General features: G+C 43.8%; 1 protein-coding gene and 1 non-coding gene across 4 annotated transcripts; one reads left to right on the top strand and one right to left on the bottom strand.

The window, feature by feature from the left end:
* Positions 1-1,498: 1,498 nt before the first annotated feature.
* Positions 1,499-23,997, bottom strand: LOC111978802 (eukaryotic elongation factor 2 kinase-like). Of its 3 annotated transcripts, XM_024009048.2 has the most exons (18): positions 23,012-23,997; positions 22,209-22,492; positions 21,537-21,611; positions 16,913-17,013; positions 13,532-13,592; positions 13,316-13,353; positions 12,398-12,569; positions 7,526-7,675; positions 7,143-7,275; positions 6,892-7,019; positions 6,405-6,627; positions 6,014-6,084; positions 5,802-5,915; positions 4,576-4,710; positions 4,309-4,497; positions 4,088-4,212; positions 3,702-3,880; positions 1,499-3,581 (listed from the first exon to the last, which is right to left on the bottom strand). In XM_024009048.2, exons 2-18 carry the CDS (start codon positions 22,455-22,457, stop codon positions 3,466-3,468), a joined length of 2,259 nt encoding a protein of 752 aa, XP_023864816.1. In that variant the 5' UTR covers positions 22,458-22,492; positions 23,012-23,997; the 3' UTR covers positions 1,499-3,465. The 3 variants fall into 3 exon arrangements, with proteins under 3 accessions (XP_023864816.1, XP_070304834.1, XP_023864817.1); XM_070448733.1 differs by lacking the exon at positions 21,537-21,611; XM_024009049.2 differs by lacking the exons at positions 16,913-17,013; positions 23,012-23,997 and having other exon boundaries at positions 22,209-22,297.
* trnag-ucc (transfer RNA glycine (anticodon UCC)) lies at positions 5,548-5,623 on the top strand. Its single transcript has one exon. It is a non-coding gene; the product is annotated as a tRNA-Gly (tRNA).
* Positions 23,998-24,916: the final 919 nt, after the last annotated feature.

Below are 24,916 nucleotides of genomic sequence, written 5' to 3' on the forward strand. Positions count from 1 at the left end.
GCCGACTCTCCTTGATGACAGCTTTACACACTCTGCTTTATGACAGCTTTACGGGCCGACTCTCCTTGATGACAGCTTTACACACTCTGGCATTCTCTCAACCAGCTTCATGAGGTAGTCACCTGGAATGCATTTCAATTAATAGGTGTGCCTTGTTAAAAGGCACACCTATTAATTATGCGTTTGAGACAATCAGTTGTGTTGTGATAAGGTAGGGGTGGTATACAGAAGATAGCCCTATTTGGTAGAATACCAAGTCCATATTCTGGCAAGAACAACTCGAATAAGCTAAGAGAAATGACAGTCCACCATTACTTTAAAAGACATGAAGGTCAGTCAATCCAGAAAATGTCAAGAACTTTGAAAGTTTCTTCAAGTGCAGTTGCAAAAACCATCAAGCGCTATGAGGAAACTGGCTCTCATGAGGACCGCCACAGGAAAGGAAGACAGAGTTACCTCTCCTGCAGAGGATAAGTTCATTAGAGTTAACTGCCCCTCAGATTGCAGCCCAAATAAATGCTTCACAGAGTTCAAGAAACAGACAAATCTCAACAAACTTTAGCATTTCGCTACACTCGCAATAACATCTGCTAACCATGTGTATGTGACCAATATAATTTGATTTGATCAACTGTTTAGAGGAGACTGCGTGAATCAGGCCGTCATGGTCGAATTGCTGCAAAGAACCCACTACTAAAGGACACAAATAAGAAGACTTGCTTGGGCCAAGAAACAAGCAATAGACAATTGACCAGTGGAAATCTGTCCTTTGGTCTGATGAGTCCAAAATATAATTTTTGGGTCCCAACGCCGTGTCTTTGTGAGACGCCGAGTAGGTGAACGGATGATATCTGCATGTGTGATTTCCACCGTGAAGCATGGAGGAGGAGGTGTGATGGTGTGGGTGTGCTTTGCTTTGCTTTATTTAGAGTTCAAGGCACACTTAACCAGCATGGCTACCACAGCGATACGCCATCCCATCTGGTTTGCACTTCGTGGGACTGTCATTTGTTTTTCAACAGGACAATGACCCAAAACACACCTCCAGGCTGTGTAAGGGCTATTTGACCAAGGAGTGTGATGTAGTGCTGCATCAGATGACCTGGCCTCCGCAATCACCCGACCTCCACAATCCCCAGAACGCAACCCAATTGAGATGGTTTGGGATGAGTTGGACTGCAGAGTGAAGGAAAAGCAACCAACAAGTGCTCAGCATATGTGGGAACTCCTTCAAGACTGTTGGAAAATCATTCCTCATGAAGCTGGTTGAGAGAATGCCAAATGTGTGCAAAGCTGTCATCAAGGCAAAAGGTGGCTACTTTGAAGAATCTAAAATATATTTATACTTTTTTGGGGGGGTTACTACATGATTCCATATGTGTTATTTCATAGTTTTGATGTCTTCACTATTATTCTACAATGTAGAAAAAAATAAAATAAAATAAAAACTTGAATGGGGAGGTGTGTCCAAACTTTTGACTGGTACTATATACTCAAATTTACAATGCAATAGACGTTTATTTATTCCAAAGAGACATTTACATATAGCTAGTTCCATGCATTAATTTATACACAAGCATGCAACAAGTGCACTCGATAAGTCTATTACTAACATACAGAAGTGTTAGGCAAAACCAACAAAGTCAACAAAAACTATTTGTTCATGAAATGTTCATTTTACAAATCAAACTTCAAATAGCTTCTTTTCAGTTTAGTAATTTGCTTCTAAATTGCAACCACATTCATACAGTGCATTCAGAAAGTATTCAGACCCCTTGACTTTTGACACATTTTGTTACCTTATTCTAAAATGGATTGTTTTTCCTCATCCATCTCCACACAATACCCCATAATGACAAAGTGATAAAAGGTTTTCAGAATTGTTTGTAAATATATTTTAAAAATACCTTATTTACATAAGTATTCAGATCCTTTGCTATGAGACTCGGAATTGCGCTCAGGTGCATCCTGTTTACATTGATCATCCTTGATGTTTCTACAACTTGATTGGAGTCCACCTGTGGTAAATTCAATTGATTGGACATGATTTGGAAAGGCACATACCTGTCTACATAAGGTCCCACAGTTAACAGTACATGTCAGAGCAAGCCATGAGGTCGAAGGAATTGTCCTTAGAGCTCCGGGACAGGATTGTGTCGAGGCACAGATCTGGGGAAGGGTACCTTGGTCAGGTAGGTGACCAAGAACCTGATGGTCACTCTGACAGAGCTCTAGCGTTCCTCTGTGGAGATGGTTGTTCTTCTGGAAGGTTCTCCCATCTCTACAGCACTCCACCAATTAGGCCTTTATGGTAGAGTGGGCAGACGGAAGCCACTCCTCAGTAAAAGGCACATGACAGCCCGCTTGGAGTTTGCCAAAAGGCACCTCAAGACTCTCAGACCATGAGAAACAAGATTCTCTGGTTCTGATGAAACCAAGATTGAACTCTTTGGCCTGAATGCCAAGCGTCACGTCTGGAGGAAACCTGGCACCATCCCTACGGTGAAGCATGGTGGTGGCAGCATCATGCTGTGGGGATATTTTTCAGCGGAAGGGACTGGGAGACCAGTCAGCATCGAGGGAAAGATGAACGGAGCAAAGTACAGAGTGATCCTTGATGAAAACCTGCTCCAGAGCGCTCAGGACCTCAGACAGGAGCCAAGGTTCACCTTCCAACAGGACAACGACCCTAAGCACACAGCCAAGACAACGCAGGAGTGGCTTCAGGGCAAGTCTCTGATTGTCCTTGAGTTGCCAAGCCAGAGCCCGGACTTGAACTCGATCAAACATCTCTGGAGACCTGAAAATATCTGTGGCGCGATGCTCCCCATCCAACCTGACAGAGCTTGAGAGGATCTGCAGAGAAGAATGGGAGAAACTCCCCAAATACAGGTGTGCCAAGCTTGTAGCGTCATACCCAAGAAGACTCAAGGCTGTAATCACTGCCAAAGGTGCTTCAACAAAGTCCTCACTACTTAGGTTAATGTGATAATTCCGTTTATTTTAAAAAAATATATAAATTTGCAAAATAATTCTAAAAACCTGTTTATGCTTTGTTATTATGGGGTTTTGTGTGTAGATAGATGAGAAGAAACAAATAAAATAATGCATTTTAGAATAAGGCTGTAACGTAACAAAATGTGGAAAAAGTCAAGAGGTCTGAATACACTATATTCAAAAGGGCAATGGGGACAGGAATAGAAAAAAGGGGAAAATGGATGAAAAGACAAAGACCAGCTCCAAACAGAAAGAGTGTAAAATAAAGACAATTCCTTCAGTTATCACCAAGAAACATAGCTAGGCCAGAGGACAGCTGCATAATTGGTCACACACAGATCATACACTCACACTGCATTTTGGAAATCACAGTAAAAGTGTCTGTAAACTTTAAAACATTAGGGACAAGTATCCATCACTACATTAGCCGATTCCTTTGGCCTTGTAGAGTGACGTCCCCTCTGTCTCCTACTCCTCTTCCTCCATCATGCCCCAGGCCTCCTCTGCTTTCATATAGTACTGGTTGGCCAGTCGGCCTTTCATTGCTTCCATGGCTGCGTCTGCTGCCTGTGTGAACAGATCACCTGGGCCAGAGAGAGAGTCTGTTGTTAGTCACTAAGTACAACAGAGGTTATCACACTGAGGGCTCAAGTTAGGGTTTAGTTGTAGTTTAAGTTCAGCTGTGTTTCTCTCTGCTTACTTACCTGCTCTCTGTGGGTCTCGGTCCAAGCCAGGGCCCCCCTCCTCGTACATCTCAGCCTCTCTGGCCAGCAGCAGGTAGGGAGGCTCATCCTGCATGCCGTCAAACTCGCCTGCCTCGTCATAGTCCGTCATGTTCAGGGCACAGTCGTACCAGCTCACCGCCTCCTTCCAGTCCTGGGACCTGAGAACCACAGAGGTTTTTATAGGTTTTCTATGAAGAAGCGCTTTTCATTTAACACCCATTTAACAGTCCTGATATAGTCTGTGTCTTGGGGACTGCTCTCTATTAGTTTTATTTGTGTAATCTGTATTGTTCTGGGTTGATAGCTTCTCATCATAGATGGTCCCATCATTAGTTGATATCTGATATGTCCCCCCAGTCTCTGACCTGTCTGGTGAGAGGTTGATGCCGGTGTCGAAGGCCCTGGCCACCAGGATCATACAGGGTCTGTCTCCTGCCTCAGCAGCCTGCAGCAGGAACTTAAAAGCCTTCATACGGCTCCCTGAGTTGTCCTGATCACAAGGAAACAACATACAGCATGGAATTACAACATAGAGAAGGGGTCAAAAGACACATTGTGTATTAGAGAGATAGAGAGAAATAGATACCTCTAGCTCAATCTCTGACAGTATATGGTGTGGCAGCTGTAGGTAACRCTGTCCCAGGGCAATGATAGCCTCTAGTTCCCCACACATGGCTGCCGTCTCCAGGTGGTACATGGCTGAGTCCTGGTCCCACTGCTCCTCCTTTTCACAGAACCGACCAACCTCGTGGTAATTCACCATCGCCAGGTGGACCTGGGGAAGAGGCAAAAGGAGATTTATTGTGTGTTTTTAGTGTGTGTACACGCGTGTGTGTGTGTTCCAGCCACTCACTTTCCCCAAGATGGACTTCCCGGTCTTCTTCTCCAGGATCATAGAGTCGAGTCTCTCCATCTCCACAGCAACACAGGATGGCCGGTGGACGTGAGAACGAGAAGAGTGGTAGACACTCCATTTCTCATCTGTCAGCTAGACAGACAGAGAGCATAGAAAAGGTCAATGAAGCACTGTATATGTATGCATGTTCATAGTACTCAAGCCTCAACGTGTACATATCTGATTTAACACTAATGCTAATCATACCCCAGGTATGCAGTGAGACGGAACAGGCAGTTACAGACCTATTGATTGGTGAGGTGATTTGATCAGGGAGGGGGCAGGTGAACATGTTGACATGGAGAGGCCAAACAAGGACACACATAGAATAAGACCAAAACACAGGGCGGCTACTGAGTTTGCATTCCTTTTCTTCGGTGCAATAGAACTTTTGCCCCTACTAAGCATACATCCTTAGAAAACAAGCATGTGTCAAATCATCAGCTGACACAGTGCAACGTCAGTGCTCCACCCTGCAAAGGCCTGGGTTAGACCACTTCATGCAGAGGCCAGGGCTGTTGGCTGTTGGAGACGTTTACAGCAAGAGAATTTAGGTTTGGGTTAAGGGAGGATCTGCTAGGAACCTTTCTCTAGCAAGGAGACAGACACAGCAGCAAAACCCCAGTTAGCTGTCGGTTATCTCATGGAATGGAGCCATAGATTAGACAGCAGGAACACTACATTAGTGAGCAAAGGATAGGGGGTGACAAAGATGAGCAAGGGGTTATTTGATTATAGCGAAGGTGGCTTTGATGATGGTCATTTATTTTGTTTACCCGTCCGACTCAGACTGCTGTAGAGGTGGGGCGGGCCTACACGGTGACATAAACGGAGCTAAAGAGAAGGCCAGGTTCACACTCACATGGCTATACAGAGAGTAATAGGTTAACAGCTTTCGATGTTGGGGCGTCAGAGAATCCATGTCATGGTGGTCCAGTGTGGCTCAGTTGGTAGAGCATGGCACTTCCAATGCCAGGGTTATGGGTTTGATTCCCATGGAGGACCAGTATGAAAATGTATGCACTCACTACTGTAAGTCGCTCTGGATAAGAGCATCTGCTCAATTACTAAAATGTAAATGGTGAGCAAACAAACAATAACTTTGGTGTCAGCTATAAACAATACAAGACTAAAGAGGAAGTAGTTGACTGTTGTCATAAAGTATTTATGACTGACAAGCTCACCAAGACTGAGTGTTGGTGTAGAGAAGAGTAATGTCCCCCGTCTGCATGGTTGTTGGGGTCCCCTTCACTCCTCCTCTCACTTGGACACCCACTGCCTCCTCCATTCTCTGAGTCCTACAGAAAACAAGCACAGGCCTCAGTTTGTCAACCACAACTAATGTCATTCTTGTGATCAGGATCGTAAGAGCCATTCCCACAAAGCCTTCACTGACCTTGTGTTCTGGGCTGTGGCTGCGGTTGTTGTGTTTCTCCCGTTCATCCCTCTCATTTACGAAAGACCAACCTGAGGGAAACCAGATGTTAGAGTAGAAGAATGGCAGATTTTCTTTTAAAGAGTTGAAGTAGTTCAACTATATCTCAAACAGAGCCCTTGTTCATTCAACCTCTAGTCTAGGGTATCAAATAACAACACCGTTTAGTTAGTTTTTAATGGGGCTTTAGGCATGCTATTTGGAACGTCATGCTAATGCTGGGCTGCAGCTAATAAAACAAACCCAGATGTTGGGTCACTGACATTACAGGCCCACAGATAACCTTCTAGATTAACATAAAATTAGATAAGTGTTAGTTGGGTGAACGATAACCTCTAAGCCCTGTTCCTACCCAGAGTAGACTTGCCCATGGAGCCCATAGAGAAGTGCTGTCCTAGGGGGGAGCCAGGGAAGGAGAGGGGCGAGCAGGGGATGGAGTCACTTATAGTGTCGTCCCCAGTCGAGGTCTCTGACAGATGGGAGAGAAGTGGGGGCGCACGGCCCACTGAGATGGTACGAACACGAGCTGAACCACACTGTTCCTCACTACCCCTCAGTACCGTCTGGGCCGACCTCTGATTGGAGGGGAGGGTTGAAAATATTGTTAAATATGACGACTAAAAGACACTTCTAAATAGCTGCATAAAAGTTGCATATAGTAGCATGACGTCTCGGGCCTGTGTTGAAATAATTTCCGAGGTCGTATCCTGTCTGTGATGTGCTAATATAATTTCTGTGGTAATACGATGCCTGTGGCTACAACTAGGATGATATGTGATGCTATGTGTCATCGGTCTCACACACTTTGATTCTACTTCAATATATTTCTATGGTCTCACCAGCAGTCTGTTGGTGCAGTCCAGCTGGCTTTTCTCTGCAGTGGAGAGGTCAAAGGGTGTGAGGCCCATACTCTTACAGATCTTATTACACAGGTGGGAGTGGAAGAACAGTGCCATGCCCCGCACACCTGTAATACACACACAAGTATGTTGCAATCTATTTGAAAGTCTTTCGCTAGGTGGGTCACAACTGAAAATGTCAGTCTACCTTTGTGTTGCTAACAGTGTGACTGTGTGAGAGAAAGCCGTACCCAGGTTTCCGTTTCCGAAGTCTTTGCCCTTCTCTGTGTGGATCTGGGGGTCCGTGTAGAGGTCCCCCACCCCCTGGATGTCCACCACGATCAGCTGGTGGGCCGAACGCTCAAACGAGAAGTGACTAAATGCCTGCAGGCAGACAGAAAATCACTAGTTACCAGCAGACAACGAGAATATGGTGGTTTACAGGCATTTTGATAGGTTGGAATTTCACACACAGAACAAAGAAAAATGATTAAATTTAAAACCTAGCATCTTCAATTCATAACAAAGATGAAGATGCATTGTTGGGTTCTGCAGCTCAGGAGTAATCCATGAAGTTGGCCTACACATTTACAGCAGTAACAGCCTGATGTTTTCGTCCTTGACGAAGAAGTACCTGTGGAGTGAGCCTGATGTTGTCATCCTTGACGAAGCCGGAGTTGGAGTTGTATTTGGTGTACTTCCCCTCGATGTAGTGCTCCAGGTGGTACAGAGGTTTACCTGGACGCTGCATCATCTCAATCACACACATCTGCATGATGTCCACCTGGGATTGGGAGAGAGTGACAGTGGGAATGGTTAGTTTAATTGTTAGAAAATCGTGGAAAATCCACAATCAATCATCTAATCCAGGGGTTCTTAAACTTTTTCAGCCTGGGACCCAAATGAGAAATTCTGTGTTTTCCTGGGACCCCCTCTTTTGACACCTGCAACTATACGTAAATATCGGTACTTTTCATTGCCCTTATGCCTCAAACAAATGCAATATAGACAAATAACAATGAAATATAATAATATAAATAGCTATTCATGTTTATTTTACCTCATTAAAAACACTCTTATAGTGCATTCGGAAAGTATTCACACCTTGACTTGTTCCACATTGTTACGTTACAGCCTTATTCTAAAATGGATTAAATTGTTTTTTCACCCTCATCAATCTACACACAATACCCCATAATGACAAAACACTAATAGGTTTTTAGAAATGTTTGCAAATGTCAAAAATTAACAAACATTCAGACCCTTTACTCAGTACTTTGTTGAAGCACCTTTGACAGCAATTACAGCCTTGAGTCTTCTTGGGTATGACGCTACAAGCTTGGCACACCTGTACTTGGGGAGTTTCTCCCATTCTTCTTTGCAGATCTTCTCAAGCTCTGTCAGGTTGGATGGGGAGCGTCGCTGCACAGCAATTTTCAGGTCTCTCCAGAGATGTTCGATCAGGTTCAAGTCAGGGCTCTGGCTGGGCCACACAAGGACATTCAGAGACTTGTCCCGAAGCCACTCCTGCGTTGTCTTGGCTGTGTGCTTAGGGTTGTTGTCTTGTTGGAAGGTGAACCTTCGCCCCCAGTCTGAGGTCCTGAGCGCACTGGAGTAGGTTTTCCTCAAGGATCTCTCTGCACTTTGCTTTGTTCATCTTTGCCTCGATCCTGACTAGTCTCCCAGTCCCTACCACTGAAAATCATCCAGAGAATCTTGTTTCTCATGGTCTGAGAATCCTTTAGGTGCCTTTAGGCAAACTCCAAGCGGGATGTCATGTGCCTTTTACCGAGGAGTGCCTTCCATCTGGCCACTCTACCATAAAGGCCTGATTGATGGAGTGCTGCAGAGATAGTTGTCCTTCTGGAAGGTTCTCCCGTCTCCACAGAGAAACTCTGAAGCTCTGTCAGAGTGATTATCGGGTTCTTGGTCACCTCCCCGACCAAAGCCCTTCTCCCCCGTTTGGTCAGTTTGGCCCGGTGGCCAGCTCTAGGAAGAGTCTTGGTGGTTCCAAGCTTCTTCCATTTAAGAATGATGGAGGCCAATGTGTTCTTGGGGACCTTCAATGCTGCAAAAATATTTTGCTACCCTTCTCCAGATCTGTGCCTCAACACAATCATGTCTCGAGATCTACAGACAATTCCTTTGACCCCATGGCTTGGATTTTGCTCTGACATGCACTGTGTACTGTAGGACCTTATATAGACAGGTGTGTGCCTTTCCAAATCATGTCCAATCAATTTAATTTAAAGAATTATAATTTTAAGGTGTAGATCAGCTTAATATTGCGGAAAGAATGTTGCTTCCATCAATGTAATTGTCTGCATCATTTCCAATCCCCCATATATTTTTGGGGTAAATATATACAGTATATCCATACACGCATGCATACATATACACATATATTCATACACATACCTATATACATACTTTTTAAAAGAATATACCTTTATTATTATTCCCCGCAAACCCGACCACCGATCTCCCAATTGGAGTAAACTAAAACACTTCGGCTTTTACCTTCAATTTATACATATTATACACATTTTACAGTCTATTTTACAATAGTTCTCTCTTGTTTCTTCTTAGTCCTTCCTCTATTTCTGATGTCCATCCAGTTTGATTTCTATTTGTAACTGTGCTATTTCACAAAAGTTCTGAACCTATATACATTTTACAGATCCCGTATGTTTTACATTGTTTATCTTGTTATTAGTCCCACCCTTCAGCTCCATTCAACCCCTCCCATCTATCTCTCAACATCATCCATTTCGGATTTCTATTTGCCATATATTTTTCAACTGTGCTGTGATGCTTCACAAAATAATTGAACCTTTCTATTCTCATAGCTTCTACAGATTGTAAATTAAAAATAAACATTTTTGCTAAAATAATTATTATATTATTGATTGATTGACTATGGCTTTTCAAATCACCCAGTATTGCTATCTGTAGCGTTAGTTCTAGGCAAATGTTCCAATTCTTCAGCCATTCCTGGACCTGTGACCAAAAATGAGCTACATATGGACAATACCAAAATAACTGATCTAATGACTCTGCCTCCTCACAGCAGAATCTGCAGAGCTGGGAAGATTGTATCCCCCATATACACTGCTCAAAAAAATAAAGGGAACACTTAAACAACACAATGTAACTCCAAGTCAATCACACTTCTGTGAAATCAAACTGTCCACTTAGGAAGCAACACTGATTGACAATAAATTTCACATGCTGTTGTGCAAATGGAATAGACAAACGGTGGAAATTATAGGCAATTAGCAAGACACCCCCAATAAAGGAGTGGTTCTGCAGGTGGTGACCACAGACCACTTCTCAGTTCCTATGCTTCCTGGCTGATGTTTTGGTCACTTTTGAATGCTGGCGGTGCTTTCACTCTAGTGGTAGCATGAGACGGAGTCTACAACCCACACAAGTGGCTCAGGTAGTGCAGCTCATCCAGGATGGCACATCAATGCGAGCTGTGGCAAGAAGGTTTGCTGTGTCTGTCAGCGTAGTGTCCAGAGCATGGAGGCGCTACCAGGAGACAGGCCAGTACATCAGGAGACGTGGAGGAGGCCGTAGGAGGGCAACAACCCAGCAGCAGGACCGCTACCTCCGCCTTTGTGCAAGGAGGAGCAGGAGGAGCACTGCCAGAGCCCTGAAAAATGACCTCCAGCAGGCCACAAATGTTGGCCCAGCGTTGTCCGGGTTTGGCCGGTGGAGGCAGTCATTGTAAAGAAAAAAATGTGTTCTTAAAACGACTTGCCTCATTAAATAAAGTTTAAATAAAAAATAAAAATACTAACGTAACAAAATGTGGGAAAAGGGAAGGGGTCTCAATACTTTATGAATGCATTGTACTCATCTGCCTAGGTTGGAACTGTTGCTGTTATAATAAGAAAACATTTTAATTCTAAACTGGAATAAGCTGATTGATCACATCACAGAAGTAGACCAGAAAACACACACACAGGCTCAGTTTTTGAAGAACAACCCTAAGTAACAGTACAGAAGAAACATGATCAGGCCTACTGTACATCTTACTGTAGAAACTATTGGTGAAAAAAGAAATCTAGGTTGGAACTGTGGTTAAAATACAATAATTTGCATTCTGAATCGGAATACACTGATTGAGCACATCACACAGATGTAGACCAGAAAACACACACACAGTGCTAATGAGGTGTGTGGCTGGTTGAAGCTTTCAACAAGCATTTATATTCTGGGCTCAGTTTTTAAACCTGAGCCCAGAATATAAATGCTTGAGAATATAAAACTGAGGTCATGCTCAGCACGGAGTCAGTTTCTGTACTTGTTTTTTAAGTATGCCAGAGTTGAGAACCCTGACTCACATAGGTATGTGGTGCTAAACTGGATCAGAACATCTACTGCTTCCTCAGTCAGTCAGGAGACCGCTTCCTGCTGTAGATAAACAACCCAGAACTATGTGTGGGTTTGCCACAAAAAGCATCTTGCTTCAATCAGTTTATTCCAGTTCAAAATAAAAATTATTACTTGTATTTTAACAGCAACAGTTCCAACCTAGACTTGTTTTCAACAATCCTTTATACAGTAAGACGTACAGTAGGCCTGATAATTTTATAATAATGTACTGTAACTTAGTGTTGCACTATCAGTAGCTAGCTAGCTTGCTTGCTTTGGCTAATATTAGCAATCTAACTAACGTTAATAGCTGTGTACAACGGAATTGTTTGAAAGAGAAACTCACATCTACTACTTTGAGAGATAGTATTCCCTTATTTCTGCTTATCATCACCTGTTATAAAACAACAATGCCTTGCTAGTTGACTTACTCACTGTCGTTCAGCAGTTTCCTGTTTCCTGAAGCATTCTGCCCTGTTCAGAAAAAACTCCCTGGGTTTACCATCATGCTGTGGATGTTTGGTCAGAATGTGTTGTTTTAATTTGTTCGTTTTGAGAGACTCATTACTAAGYACTTCCCCGCACCAAACACATTGTGGGTGCCCCTCGTTATTTCTCAAAGTTTTTTATTAAACCAAGAGAGAGAACCTCATCGCTGTATTTGCGTTTCATGACAATTGAGCTGTCAGAACTTGTGGCAAACGTGACTCCATTTGATGACAGCGGTGAGTGAAGGCGAGTGAGAATGACAAGTCATTGGCTGACAGCGCATCATCTGCTGCTGAACGACAGCGCTGTGTCGTGTGGGTCGCAGAGTGATCTTCAAGAAAACTGCAGAAAAAAGATCCGGTAAACTGCGAAGCACACAGGCATCTCTCTCCCACTCACGCAGCTGCCAAACTGACACGGCTGCTAAGCAGAGAGCGCAATGAATAGAGTCCATTTACACTTGGCCAAATAAATTCCAGTAATTAATGAAATCATACTTTTACTCTAACACGTTGCGACCCACCATTAACAGGTTCGCGACCCACCCATACTTTAAGAAAGGCTGATCTAATCAATCAATCAATTGACCAATCAACTGGATGACTCATTGGTTAATTAAATGTTCCATCCATACCTGTTTGGGTGGCCTGTGGCGGTTGTACTCTTCTCCCCAGAGTTTGGCCTCCATCTGCAGCCTGACATCCTCAAAGTACACATCCCTGTCCACAGGCTCCATGTAGCGCTTCGTCACATAGTTACACGCACTCTTCCAGTTACTACTGTGGGAGAAGTTAGACAGCTTCTTCCTGCAGAAAGATGGAAAGGAAATATGGAAAAATGACAAAGATTAGAAGAATGGCACTGTACTAAAATGACAGGAACATTTAAATGTGTAAATCCAGAATAATGTTAGTTGAGTATCAGAATGACAAACTAAGGTGAAATACTCCTAAGGGTTTGAGTGGCGTATCTCTTGGGAATTGTGTATTTTTGCTGATAAACCATAAACATGTTTTCTATGGTGAGAACCTGTGTGTGAGCTTGTTAGTGGGTGAGGGTTTATTTATTGGACTGCCAGTGGTCTGATATAGACAGGATGGATGCCTCATTGCCTCCCCTACACTGTTCCCACAGAAAGAGATCGCATCATAATAAGGTCACAATATTAATAATATCCCAGTTGTGAACATCAGGCTACACCAGAGTAATTTCCTATATACAGAGTTCAGCAAACTTTGAGATAGAGAACTCCACTGGGTGCCATGTTGTCATGAAAAGTTTGCGAGAATTGAGAATGTGAATTAGAATGTTGTAGTCATGGAATGTTTGTTTCTGTCTAGGGATCTATCTAGGGCTCTAAACTGGACTAAATGGGTCTGAGAGAGATATTTGTGGAATGTGGATTGGGGACCTGAGCAGCTCGTACCGTCTTATCATTTTGTTTACACTGCATGAAGAGGAAAGATCACACGGCTCTGAAACTAGCAGGCACAAAAGGCCAATAAGAGGCCGTATGGAGAACATTATTAAAGATAAAGTGTGTGACACTTACGTTCTGAAGCATTCCCTCATGGCACCGCGTCCAAAAGGCTGTGAGAAACCAAAAAGACAAATCAATAATTGCTGAGAAACTCAACTCACCAAGCTTAGGAAAATTTTCACATTCATGTAAACAGTGTTACTACATTCCACATACATATCCACAAGTCCAACAATGTTCTGACGAATAATAACATAGATTACTGCTGATTTAGGAGCTGAGGCATACCTGGCCAGACATCTTGATGTGCACTGTGTCTTGAGACCACTCCGCCGTGATAGCCTTGTACCTGTGGAGAGATCAAGCAAATAACATTCACCAAAATTGATCAAACATTATTATTCCATTCTATATGGGCCAGAATTCTGGACTTGTTTGAGCTATATGGTGATGACTAGACAGTAGAAAATGTAACTTTGGCCACAATGCTCCATATACTGAAGGGGTCGGGGTTAGAACAAGGGGACTGAAAACAGAAACTGACAAACATTAGAGTACTTGGATTTGTTCTAACCAGGACCCGGTCTGCTTATCCTCAAATAGTCCAAATATAGTCATCCATAACCTGAAAATAGTCTAATCTATGATGTCACGTCCCCCAGGATTAAAAAGGGTTGTGAGATATTCCCTTAGTTTGGTGATGTTCAATGTCAGAGCCCAGACCCAAAGACCATGTGGGAATGCATTTATCACCCATGTGAACTTGACGTTACATGTCACAATCAATTCTCACAATTGGGACCATTAACAGTTTGTAGGGTTCCTTCTCTACACTGGATCCGATCCTAGGGGGAGAATTTCAAACACACTGTATGTACAGATTATGAATGCTTGGCTTGTCTGAGACTGGGTCAGCCATTCACACTGATAAGACTCATAGCAGACCCAGAGGCAAAATATTTACACAGCCTGTCTCTGCCTAGAACTCTGTGTACCAGGGTTTTTATTCCAGTCAGGAGTCAGCCACTGCTATTGGGGGCATGGGACAAGAAAATGGTACCATGCCATTGGCTAAGAGACCAGAGAGGCTTAGGTAGAGTGAGATTACGACTAGAGTTGTCCGGCAGCCGCGAGTCATGACCGCAACCAAATTCCACATGACCGCTGAGTCACGGGAACTAGGCTTCTCCAAAACTGTGCTCTGATGCCGCTGATGGTCATTAGTAGCCTACCAAACTTTCTAATGGCCTGGTACTCAGTTCAGTACTGTTCCTCTAATCCCTCTACCAAATCAAACACTTCACGAGAGCCCTGGAGTTTGAGCAGAATAGGATCACCTTTGGCACAATGACTTCGGCGATGTCATTTACAAAATAGCCTCCAACACTCTACTCAGCAAATTGGATGCAGTCCATCACAGTGCCATCCGTTTTGTCACCAAAGCCCCATATACTACACCACCTGCGCCTGTATGCTCTCGTTGGCTGGCCCTCGCTTCATATCGTCGCAAACCCACTGGCTCCAGGTCATCTATAAGTCTTTGCTAGGTAAAGCTCCGCCTTATCTCAGCTCACTGGTCCCATAGCAGCACCCACCGTAGCACGCGCTCCGCAGGTATATTTCACTGGTCACCCACAAAGCCTATTCCTCCTTTGGCCACCTTTCTCTCCAGTTCTCTGCTGTCATGACTGGAATGAATTGCAGAATCACTGAGAGCTGGAGACTCATATCTCCCTCACTAACTTTAAGCATCAGCTGTCAGAGCAGCTCAAGATCACTGTATCTGTACATAGCCATCCCAACTACCTCATCCCCATACTGTTATTTTTATTTATTTATGTTTTGCTCCTTTGCCCCCAGTATCTCTACTTGCACATTCATCTTCTGACATCTATCACTCCAGTGTTTTAATTGCTTAAATTGTAATTCTCTCCACTGGGATTCTCTGCCTCTAACCTATTACGGGGCTGAGTCACTGGCTTACTGGTGTTGTTCCATGCCGTCTCTAGGAGGGGTGCGTCACTTGAGTGGGTTGAGTCACTGACGTGATTCCTGTCTGGGTTGGTCCCCCCCTTGGATGTTGTGCTGTGGCGGAGATCTTTTGTGGGCTATACTCGGCTTGTCTCAAGATGGTAGGTTGGTGGGGGTTATATCCTGCCTGTTTGACCCTGTCCGGGGGTATAGTCAGACGGGGCACAGTCACGTCTCTCTCTTCTCTCTCTCTCTCTCCTCTCTTCTCTTCTCTCCTCTCTCTCTCTCCTCTCTCTCTCTCTCTCTCTCTCGCTCTCTTCTCTCCTCTTCTCTCTTCTCCTCTCTCTTCTTCTCTCTCTCTCTCTCTCTCTCTCTCTCTCTCTCTCTCTCTCTCTCTCTCTCTCTCCTCTCTCTCTCTCTCTCTCTCTCTCTCTCTCTCTCTCTCTCTCTCTCTCTCTCTCTCTCTCTCTCTCTCTCTCTCTCTTCTCCTCTCTCTCTCTCTCTCTCTCTCTCTCTCCTCTCTCTTTCTCCTCTCTCTTCTCTCTCTCTCTCTCTCTCTCTCTTCTCTCTCTCTCTCTCTTCTGAACTTTTTTTTATTATTTTTTTTTATTTTTTATGCAGTTTTCAGATCAAGTATTCTCGTCTTGCCCATAGGCCTATATGTCTTGATAAGGTTTGTATCACAACTAATGTGGCCAAATAACTAAGTGTAGCCTATAGGCCTAGGACCCCTGGAACAGGGTTGGAGAGCCCATAGCCTATAGGCCTAGGACCCCTGGAACAGGGTTGGAGAGCCCATAGCCTATAGGCCTAGGACCCCTGGAACAGGGTTGGAGAGCCCATAGCCTACAGAGAGCCTAGTGAAACATGTGTTCCTTATAAACCCAGTCACTGCGCAATCGCAGAGTTTTGGCTGGCCAGTGGACACTATTTAAAAGAGGATCCCATCTTTCTGGAGCTACTATATTTATTGCTCAATTCTTAAAATTAAGCACATGGATCCGCTTTACAACCGGTGTAGACTACCTGGCATATTACAAACGTAACCACTGCTAAAATTTCATAAATAACTAAATTAACCATATAGGAGGACCCGTTTCAAATTATCACCTTGTTAACGGCTCAATACAGAATAGCCACAAGTGTACACTCCCTCAGAAATCATTTGGGAAAAATATTCCTTTCTATTTTATTGAGCCATGTTCAATTTCTTTTTCTAACTTTAAAATAATATAACAGGAATGATGAGCAAATATTGTCTGCTAAATGAACTAGTGTAGCTCACAGCCAGCCAGATCAGGGCCTAACATAAGGACGACTCAGAATATTCTATTCTGTTCTTCTGAAATAGGCTACATTTTCTTCATATCATGTTTCCTTAGACCTGCCTAAAATAAATAGTAATGTTCATGAGCTGAAATAAAAAATTCCAGAAATGTACAAAAAGCTTATTTCTCTCAAATTCTGTGCACAAATTTGTTTACATCCCTTTTGGCTTCAGACTAAGTGTTTTGGCGTGGGCAGGCAGACAGCCCAGATATCTGCCACAAGGGAAATTTGTGCACAGGCCAAGAAAAACTTGTAAGGGCCATAGGAAATGCAGTGATGTTTATATAATGTACTGTACCTACAGAAAGGGCAGGGGTGTGGGGATGATGTGTATTTGTCAACAACTGACACACACACATGAATATGTACCTGTATCGTATGCATGGCTCTGTCTTGACTTCCTCCAGGTGAAACTCAGCCCAGAGATCAGGCATGGCCTTGGCCTTCTCTAAGGCTCTATTCCACGCCGCCTGGGACAATGGGAAACAAGACTTATCTTTTAGATAACTATCACATTGTATCACAGCTTATGCTAAGGGAAGCTACAGACACTGAGGAAACATAAATGAAACACACAGATTAGGGATGTGACAGTCATGGAATTCTGGTTGATTTATTGGTCAGCCCAAAAAACAAAAACAAATCGTTAGTATTTTTTTTAAGACGCACATTTTCTCCTCTCCTCCGCTCCAGGCTGCATGTGCTGCAGGGAGTCGGACACTAATGTGGTTTTCCGACAGCAAGGCTCAGATCAACATGGCAGTGTTGCCATTGTTTATACGTTCTTTCTTTATAATTTATACATGAATTGCAGAAAAGTTGGTTCCTGTTTCAGTCATGACTTTGGTCACGTTCGCATGGGTCAAACAAAAACACCCTAATTATTGGTTGACCATAGATCTTCTTACAATGCAGGCGATGGCTGCAGAATGAAGTTGGTAAAGAGCAGTCGACTTGTCAATTCCCTTTTTTGCTAAAATTCTAATAGTTTGCCTAATTTCAGTTTGTGACAAAACAAGCTGTCATTGTGTAGAGAATCATTGTACCATATAAACCCCTGTGAAATATATTTTCCATAACCCAAATTATTGAATTTCCAGCGGTTTGAAGCAGGTGTACAAAACCCAAAGTAAAAGACGCTAAAACAAAACCTAATGGGAAGCATAGAAATAGCACACATAGAACATATCTACCGCTTCTTAGACTTTCTTTCAATGAGAATGACAGATCTACAACTCACATTTCTATGCGAATTTGGTCAGGTAGCACAGAAAGTTACATATTGCAGCTTTAAGTTTAGGATAGGAACGTCCTAAGGATCTCGGATAGCAGTGACCCACGTGGGAGAGCACCATCACTGATAGAACAATGAACCAGATATTTCACCGACGCAACTGGTTGGTGTTTCCACTCACTACCAAATATGGTGATGAGAGGAAGCCCAGTGGCCAGCAGCGGGAGAAGATGGAGCAAGATGGATTTTGGCCGACATTAAGCACATTTTCTAAACGATCAAATGTTTAATCTCAATACAGTTTTCTGTTCCCAAAACTAGAATTTTTTGCGAACAGAGTGGACTGTTATGTAAAATTTACCCGTGGCCAAAGTTTTAAAAAAAGCATTGTTTAGAAGGAGTGCAAGGGCGAATTGAGTTATTGCACACGCACACTTCAGAGTAGGTGTATTCTTGCGGAAATATGCTAATTTAGTGCATTCGGAAAGTATTCAGACCCCTTCACTTTTCCATTGTTATTTTACAGCCTTATTGTAAAATTGACTAAATAAAAGATTTTCCTAATCAATCTACACACAATACCCCATAATGATACAGCGAAAACAGGTTATTAGAAACGAGCGTCTGCGTTGCCAAGGGCTAAAATTGAAGTCACTTCTATTTGTGACGCAGATCGCGCTGCAAGTCCTGCCTCTCCCATCTCCTCATTGGTTTATAGAAGCAGGTACCCACGTGCCATCTCCTCATTGGTTATACCCACAAGCAGGTACCCACGTGCCATCTCATTGGTTATACCCACGTGGGTGACTGAAAGACGAACGAGGTCAGTGGCGGTAATGCACCTAATTTATGAAAGTTGCCAATCGCAATATAAGAATTCAAGAGAAGAAAAGGCCTAGAAGGAGGAGAGATGACTAGAAACAATTCGGTTTACCGTTTTATGTGTGGATTAATTGTCGGAGTAGAGGACCTTGTGCATTTCAGGTAAAATAACAACTCAATGTTTATATCCCAGGACCAATTAGCTAGCAACAGCAAGCTAGCTAAATAGGACAAATTAGCTAGCAAGTGCAAGCTAGCTAGCTAAATTGCCATAAATGTCTAATGCTTTTTGACCTGTCCCCAAATTAATATAATTGGTTCAGAGTTTGTTTTGATATTTTAACCTGCGTGTCGTGATCGCGTTTGGTGTGGGGGGACAAAATACATTTATGCACGATGGCGCACGCGCGCAGACGGTTTGGGTTCCGTGTGAGGCTGGAGGATGCTACTGTATGGGAGGGTCAGGTTACTAACAGGTTTACATTACTAGCAAATGCCGCTAAGATCACTGTTACACGGAACCCAACCCGGCTGCGCACATGCGCCATCCTGCATAAATGCACAAGGTCCTCTACTCCACCAATTAATCCACACAAAAAACGGTCAACCGAATTGCTTCTAGTCATCTCTCATCCCTCCAGGCTTTTTCTTCTCTTGACTTTATATTGCGATTGGCAACTTTCATAAATTAGTTGCATTACCGCCACTGACCTCGTTCGTCTTCAGTCACCCACGTGGGTATAACCAATGAGGAGATGGCACGTGGGTACCTGCTTCTATAAACCAATGAGGAGATGGGAGAGGCAGGACTTGCAGAGCGATCTGCGTCACAAATAGAACTGACTTCTATTTTAGCCCTTGGCAACGCAGACGCTCGTTGGAGCGCGCGAGCAGTGTGGGTGCAATAATTGAATAATATAGATTTCTACATTTATTTTGCAACACTCGAGCACACGTCGCGAGCGGTGTAGTCAGCCTGTCATGTCCACCAGTTCCCTCGGAACGCAAAGAGTTTGACGCAAGTCATTCATTGTCAATGGAGCAGTCCGCACCGCTGCGTTGAGGATGTCGCACTAGGCTGCAGTCCGTTCTGTGTATCACGTGTTCAATATTTTCAACTCGTGTGTTGCTTTACGGTGTGGTGGTAAGTTACAAAGATACATTTATAAACAGTCAAGCTAGTTAGCTAGCTATCAAACTACAAAGCAATCACTTTTCTAGATAGCTTAGCTAAGAAATTGCCAGCACCTAGCTTCCACTTTCCAGCAAATTATTTCACCTTCAACTGACCAGGTAATCCAATCGTATTGTCAATGTGTCTACACGCAGATTTTTTGCATGGAGGTCCCGGTAATAATCGGCGCTTTGGTCAAACATGGCAGGGAACCAAGAGACAGCGAAAATGACCTCCATGCTGAAACCTTTCTGCAGCCTTGCAAAGCACATGTGCGTCAAGTACAGCAAATCCGGACTAGACATCTGCTAAAACAGCATATGGAATAACGAAAGAGCATTTAGTGGACTTACGGCGTGACATACTCACTATGCCACACACACTCGGTAATTTAGATAAGATATAACGTTACTCTAAGAGATGGAAATTTGTCTTCTGCTTTTAATCCAACCCCCCACTCCAGATATACGTTGCCACATTAGGTTGTAGAAGCTGGAACTGAGGGCAACCACAGTGCAGCGCCTAATAAGCAGTAGGTGGCAACTGACATCCATCTAGCCTAGTGTATATTTAGCCTGAACTATTTACATTTATATACGAAGGTCATGTTTTTAACAGGCAGAAAGCCACGTCTGGTTGGTGAGAAACACACACCGGGCATTGCACGTCAGTCCCTGGTCACCTGCAGTTTGTGTGTCCCTTCACACGTCCCCAATGATACTATATACAGCATAGCTGTGGTTGTACCCTCAATGATATCATATACAGTACATCTGTGGTTGTACCCTTGTGATCAGACACTATTTCCTCACAAAACTGCACCATAAGACACAGTAGTGGTAAGCTATGTGTAACAGTATAACTTTAGACCGTCCCCTCGCCCCGACACGGGCGCGAACCATGGACCTTCTGCACACATCAACAACGGTCGCCCACGAAGCATCGTTACCCATCGCTCCACAAAGGCCGCGGCCCTTGCAGAGCAAGGGGAAACCCTACTTCTAGGTTTCAGAGCAGGTGACGTAACCGATTGAAACGCTATTAGCGCGTACCCGCTAACTAGCTAGCCATTTCACATCCGTTACACTCACATCCGTTACACTCACCCCCCCTTTCAACCTCCTCCTTTTCCGCAGCAACCAATGATCCGGGTCAACAGCATCAATGTAACAGTATAACTTTAAACCGTCCCCTCGCCCCGACACGGGCGCGAACCAGGGACCCTCTGCACACATCAACAACGGTCGCCCACGAAGCATCGTTACCCATCGCTCCACAAAGGCCGCGGCCCTTGCAGAGCAAGGGGAAACCCTACTTCTAGGTTTCAGGGCAGGTGACGTAACTGATTGAAACGCTATTAGCGCGTACCCGCTAACTAGCTAGCCATTTCACATCCGTTTCATATGGTACAGTATAAACAGCCTGTCTGCCTGTTGCTTTTCTGAAACAGTTTGCACCGCAGTAGAGCTGAAAATAACATTTAGAATAAGAAACAATACCCCGTTTCAACCATTATCGTCATGTGCTTATTAGATTTGCATTAGCCTAACTGTTGATATATTCCTGAGGACTCCTGCACGAGTTAGGGAAGATAAAATTACAACTAAGGAACTAATGGTCTAGATAAAACAGGTCATGCAAGTACAATGGAAGGAAGGAAGAAATTATTTAAAGATTGAATTAATGACGGGAAGGTGAGGAAAAAGGAGGCAGTCACTGATGCAAAAGGAGGGGGGAATGAAACAACGTGGTGAGTAACGTACCCGTGCATTGTCAGATAACGCCCCAAACTCGACCAACCGTTGTTGTGGAGTTTCTTTCTCTGTTTCTGTTTCATTCTATGTGGAGAGGTAGAGAAATTAACTGTTTAATATTAGCAACTTAACCATATATGAGGAGCAGAGCAAAAGATATGCGATTGGTTGACTATGTTGGTGTTGAACATTCCATGAAAAGGGAATTATTATCATGTTATTGCCAGTAGAATGTGTTTTGGAACTTGCTTCCAACATGGCGACCCATAAATTCTACAACTCAAACAGTCTGCCGAACTCTGAGGGAGGGCTATTAWTTACTCCCCACTCTACAGGCTGGCCTACTGGATCAAAAGGCCAAGGGTTGCGACTCGTGCTTTGAAAGGGTTGTTTACATATGACATCATCATGTGAGGTGAGAGCTGCTCTCTGGGTACTTCCTGTTCTGAGAGTAGAGACGAGAGGGAGCTGACCTGCTGTCAGCCACAGCAATGCACACACACAAATGCACAAACACACACAGATGGCATTCTCTTGCACTCTAGCAGTGTGAGCAAGAGCTCAGCATTTTGCATACTGACATTAGAGCAATACAGTACATGGCAACATGTTGCCAGTCAGCTGGTACTTAAAGAATCTTCTGAACCCTGGTAATATTGCACCTACACTACTGCTACTCACCTTGTACATTAAGGAGTTTTGGGGAGAGTTGGACAGCTGATTGCTGTGGACCAGGTTCTTCAGATAGCCACAGATGTCTTTGGCCTGGCTGACAGGGTCGTCTGTGATGGGACAGATGTAGTAGTCGTCCTCACCGCTATCATTAGCTTCGCTAAGGGATGGAGCACGTTGACCTGGGGTCCTCTGTTTCCCTGGGTTATGCTGAGCACTTCCCACCTCCTCCATACTAAACATCAGGTCATCCTCCATGGTGGCTTGCAGGGGTGTGTGTGATGAGTACTGGGCTGGGGAAATGCAACAGAAACACAAAGATGTGAATATGCATGTACACACAGAGATAGACCGACAGATGGCTGTAATGCCTAGTTAAATAAAGGTTCAATAAAAAACAAAAAATACAAATATTGACTCAAATGACAATCTAGCTGTGTTTAACTGTGGCCTGTTCAATCAATCACAAATGCAACAAACTGTCACATGTGGATGGCAGTATTTGGTTTAGTCTTACATTGCATACAGGAACACTTGTTGAGACATACAACTTGTACAACTATTTTATAAAGTAATAATTATTACTACACGTATTACCATTGAACAAAAACTGCAGCTAAACAGTAGTGAGGAAGGCTCAGGGCTCACCCATCAATCACACCTGTCAATTCACCTTTTCAATGTTTTGTAAAGAGTCTCAACTCTTCACAAAAAAGAGTAAGCCCTCAGGCTTATAAAAAAGCATTTGCTGCAGTGCATTTACAGTACATGAGTGTAGACAAAGACAGACAGACAGTACTGCGGCTATTTACCTAATCTGATCAAGGGTGTACAGACTACTCGATGAAAATATGCATTGCTTGATAATCCTCCAACAACTTCCTCTGTCTGGCGGTATTTGCAACGTTTTCAATTAGTTGAGTTGCCTTGCTAGCTAGCTGTCATTCCAAGTCAGAGGGTCGTTGCTGAACTGTGGTGGATTCTGACTCTCCGAGGTGGCCAGAGGGTCCCGGGCGAGTCGCTCTTCTCTGTAGTTTTGTATGTTCCCTGGTTCACCCGTCCAGGTTGGCGGCATACACGTATAGTTTAGTCTCCGACAGCCGCACCGCTTTAGGCAGCGAGCCCAAAAAATAATGTACATAAGTATATGTATGGCCACTGTGAGTGGTCACAAAAACTCAAATGAAATTAGTAGGGTTTGTCACATTTGCATGAAAAATACAGACGATACCACGTAGTGAAAGTTCAGGTCCAAAATCTAGCAAACTGTTGAAAGTCACTCTCAAGCAGCTAACGTTAGCAGTGCGACAGATGAAATGGTTAGTGCTACTCGGGCTCATTGGGACGTCCCTACCCTAACCAGCAACCCAATATAGACTGGGTTGCAACCAGAGAAGCTTCAGCGTCCGCATGCTTCCCATCCGAAACAGTTCGGAAGAGTTCGTGCACATATCATGACGACATTTTGTGAAGTTTTTGTTCGTTTTTGGAAATCTGTGGGGGGGTTTTCGGCAGTTCGGGCACACGGGATTTTTCCCGAGAGGCAAGGAAGTTCGGAGCCGAAGTCTACGCCCCTTCGTCGCTGATTGGTCAAGAGTAGGGATTCTTCTGTAAAGTATTTGTTGTCGTTCAACGAGAGAACACTCGTTTCAAGCAAATGTTTTCATTTTGAAATACTGCACCAAACATATTAGTTAGATGTAAAATTGCGGGACTAAGATATCCTAGGCAAAAACGTCAAAATTAATGACAGATTTCTTGAGTTGTGTTTAGATTAATTCTGACTGGAGGAAGTTTATACTAACTATGGCGTATCGAAATGGACAAACAGTACTATTAACGCTTTATTCTCCTTTTTCTTTTTCTTCTTCTATGACATAATGGCTGTCCGCAAACCAACTTTAAAGGTGCATGCCGCCACCTACTGTGCTGGAGTGTATAGTCAATCACAGTTTACAACGTTTTTAAATCCTCATATCTAACTCAGTACTTCTGAGAATATMAAAGAGCCCTACTAACTTCTAATAGACCCTCCCAATCCCCAAAATCCCTTCCAACCCTCCTCCCCGAACCCGTCCAACCTCAATGACCCTACACTTCAATCTTTCCCTCTCTTCAACATACTTACAACAATATAACAACATATGCTCCACCGTTTCATCGACCACACACTCCAGACACAAACCATTCACATGCTTGCCAACCAGATGTAATGACAAGTTAAATGTACAATGTATAATTTAGGGGCTGCAGGTAGCCTAATGGTTAGAGCTTTGGGCCAGTAACTGAAAGGTTGCTGGATTAATCACGTTGAGGGAGAAGTTGTTGTCCTGGCACCACACGGCCAGGTCTCTGACCTCCTCCCTATAGGCTGTCTCATCGTTGTTGGTGATCAGGCCAACCACTGTAGTGTCATCGGCAAACTTGATGGTGTTGGAGTCGTGTTTGGCCATGCAGTCATGAGTGAACAGGGATTACAGGAGGAGACTGAGCACGCATCCCTGAGGGGCCACCATGTTGAGGATCAGCGTGGCAGATGTGTTGTTACCTACCCTTACCACCTGGGGGCGGCCCATCAGGAAGTCTAGGATCCAGTTGCATAGGGAGATGTTTAGTCCCAGGGACCTTACCTTAGTGAGGAGCTTTGAGGGCACTGTGGTGTTGAACGCTGATCTGTAGTCAGTGAACAACATTCTCACATAGGTGTTCCTTTTGTC

This window comes from Salvelinus sp. IW2-2015, linkage group LG18 (assembly GCF_002910315.2).
Source record: "Salvelinus sp. IW2-2015 linkage group LG18, ASM291031v2, whole genome shotgun sequence".
Lineage (NCBI taxonomy): Eukaryota > Metazoa > Chordata > Actinopteri > Salmoniformes > Salmonidae > Salvelinus > Salvelinus sp. IW2-2015.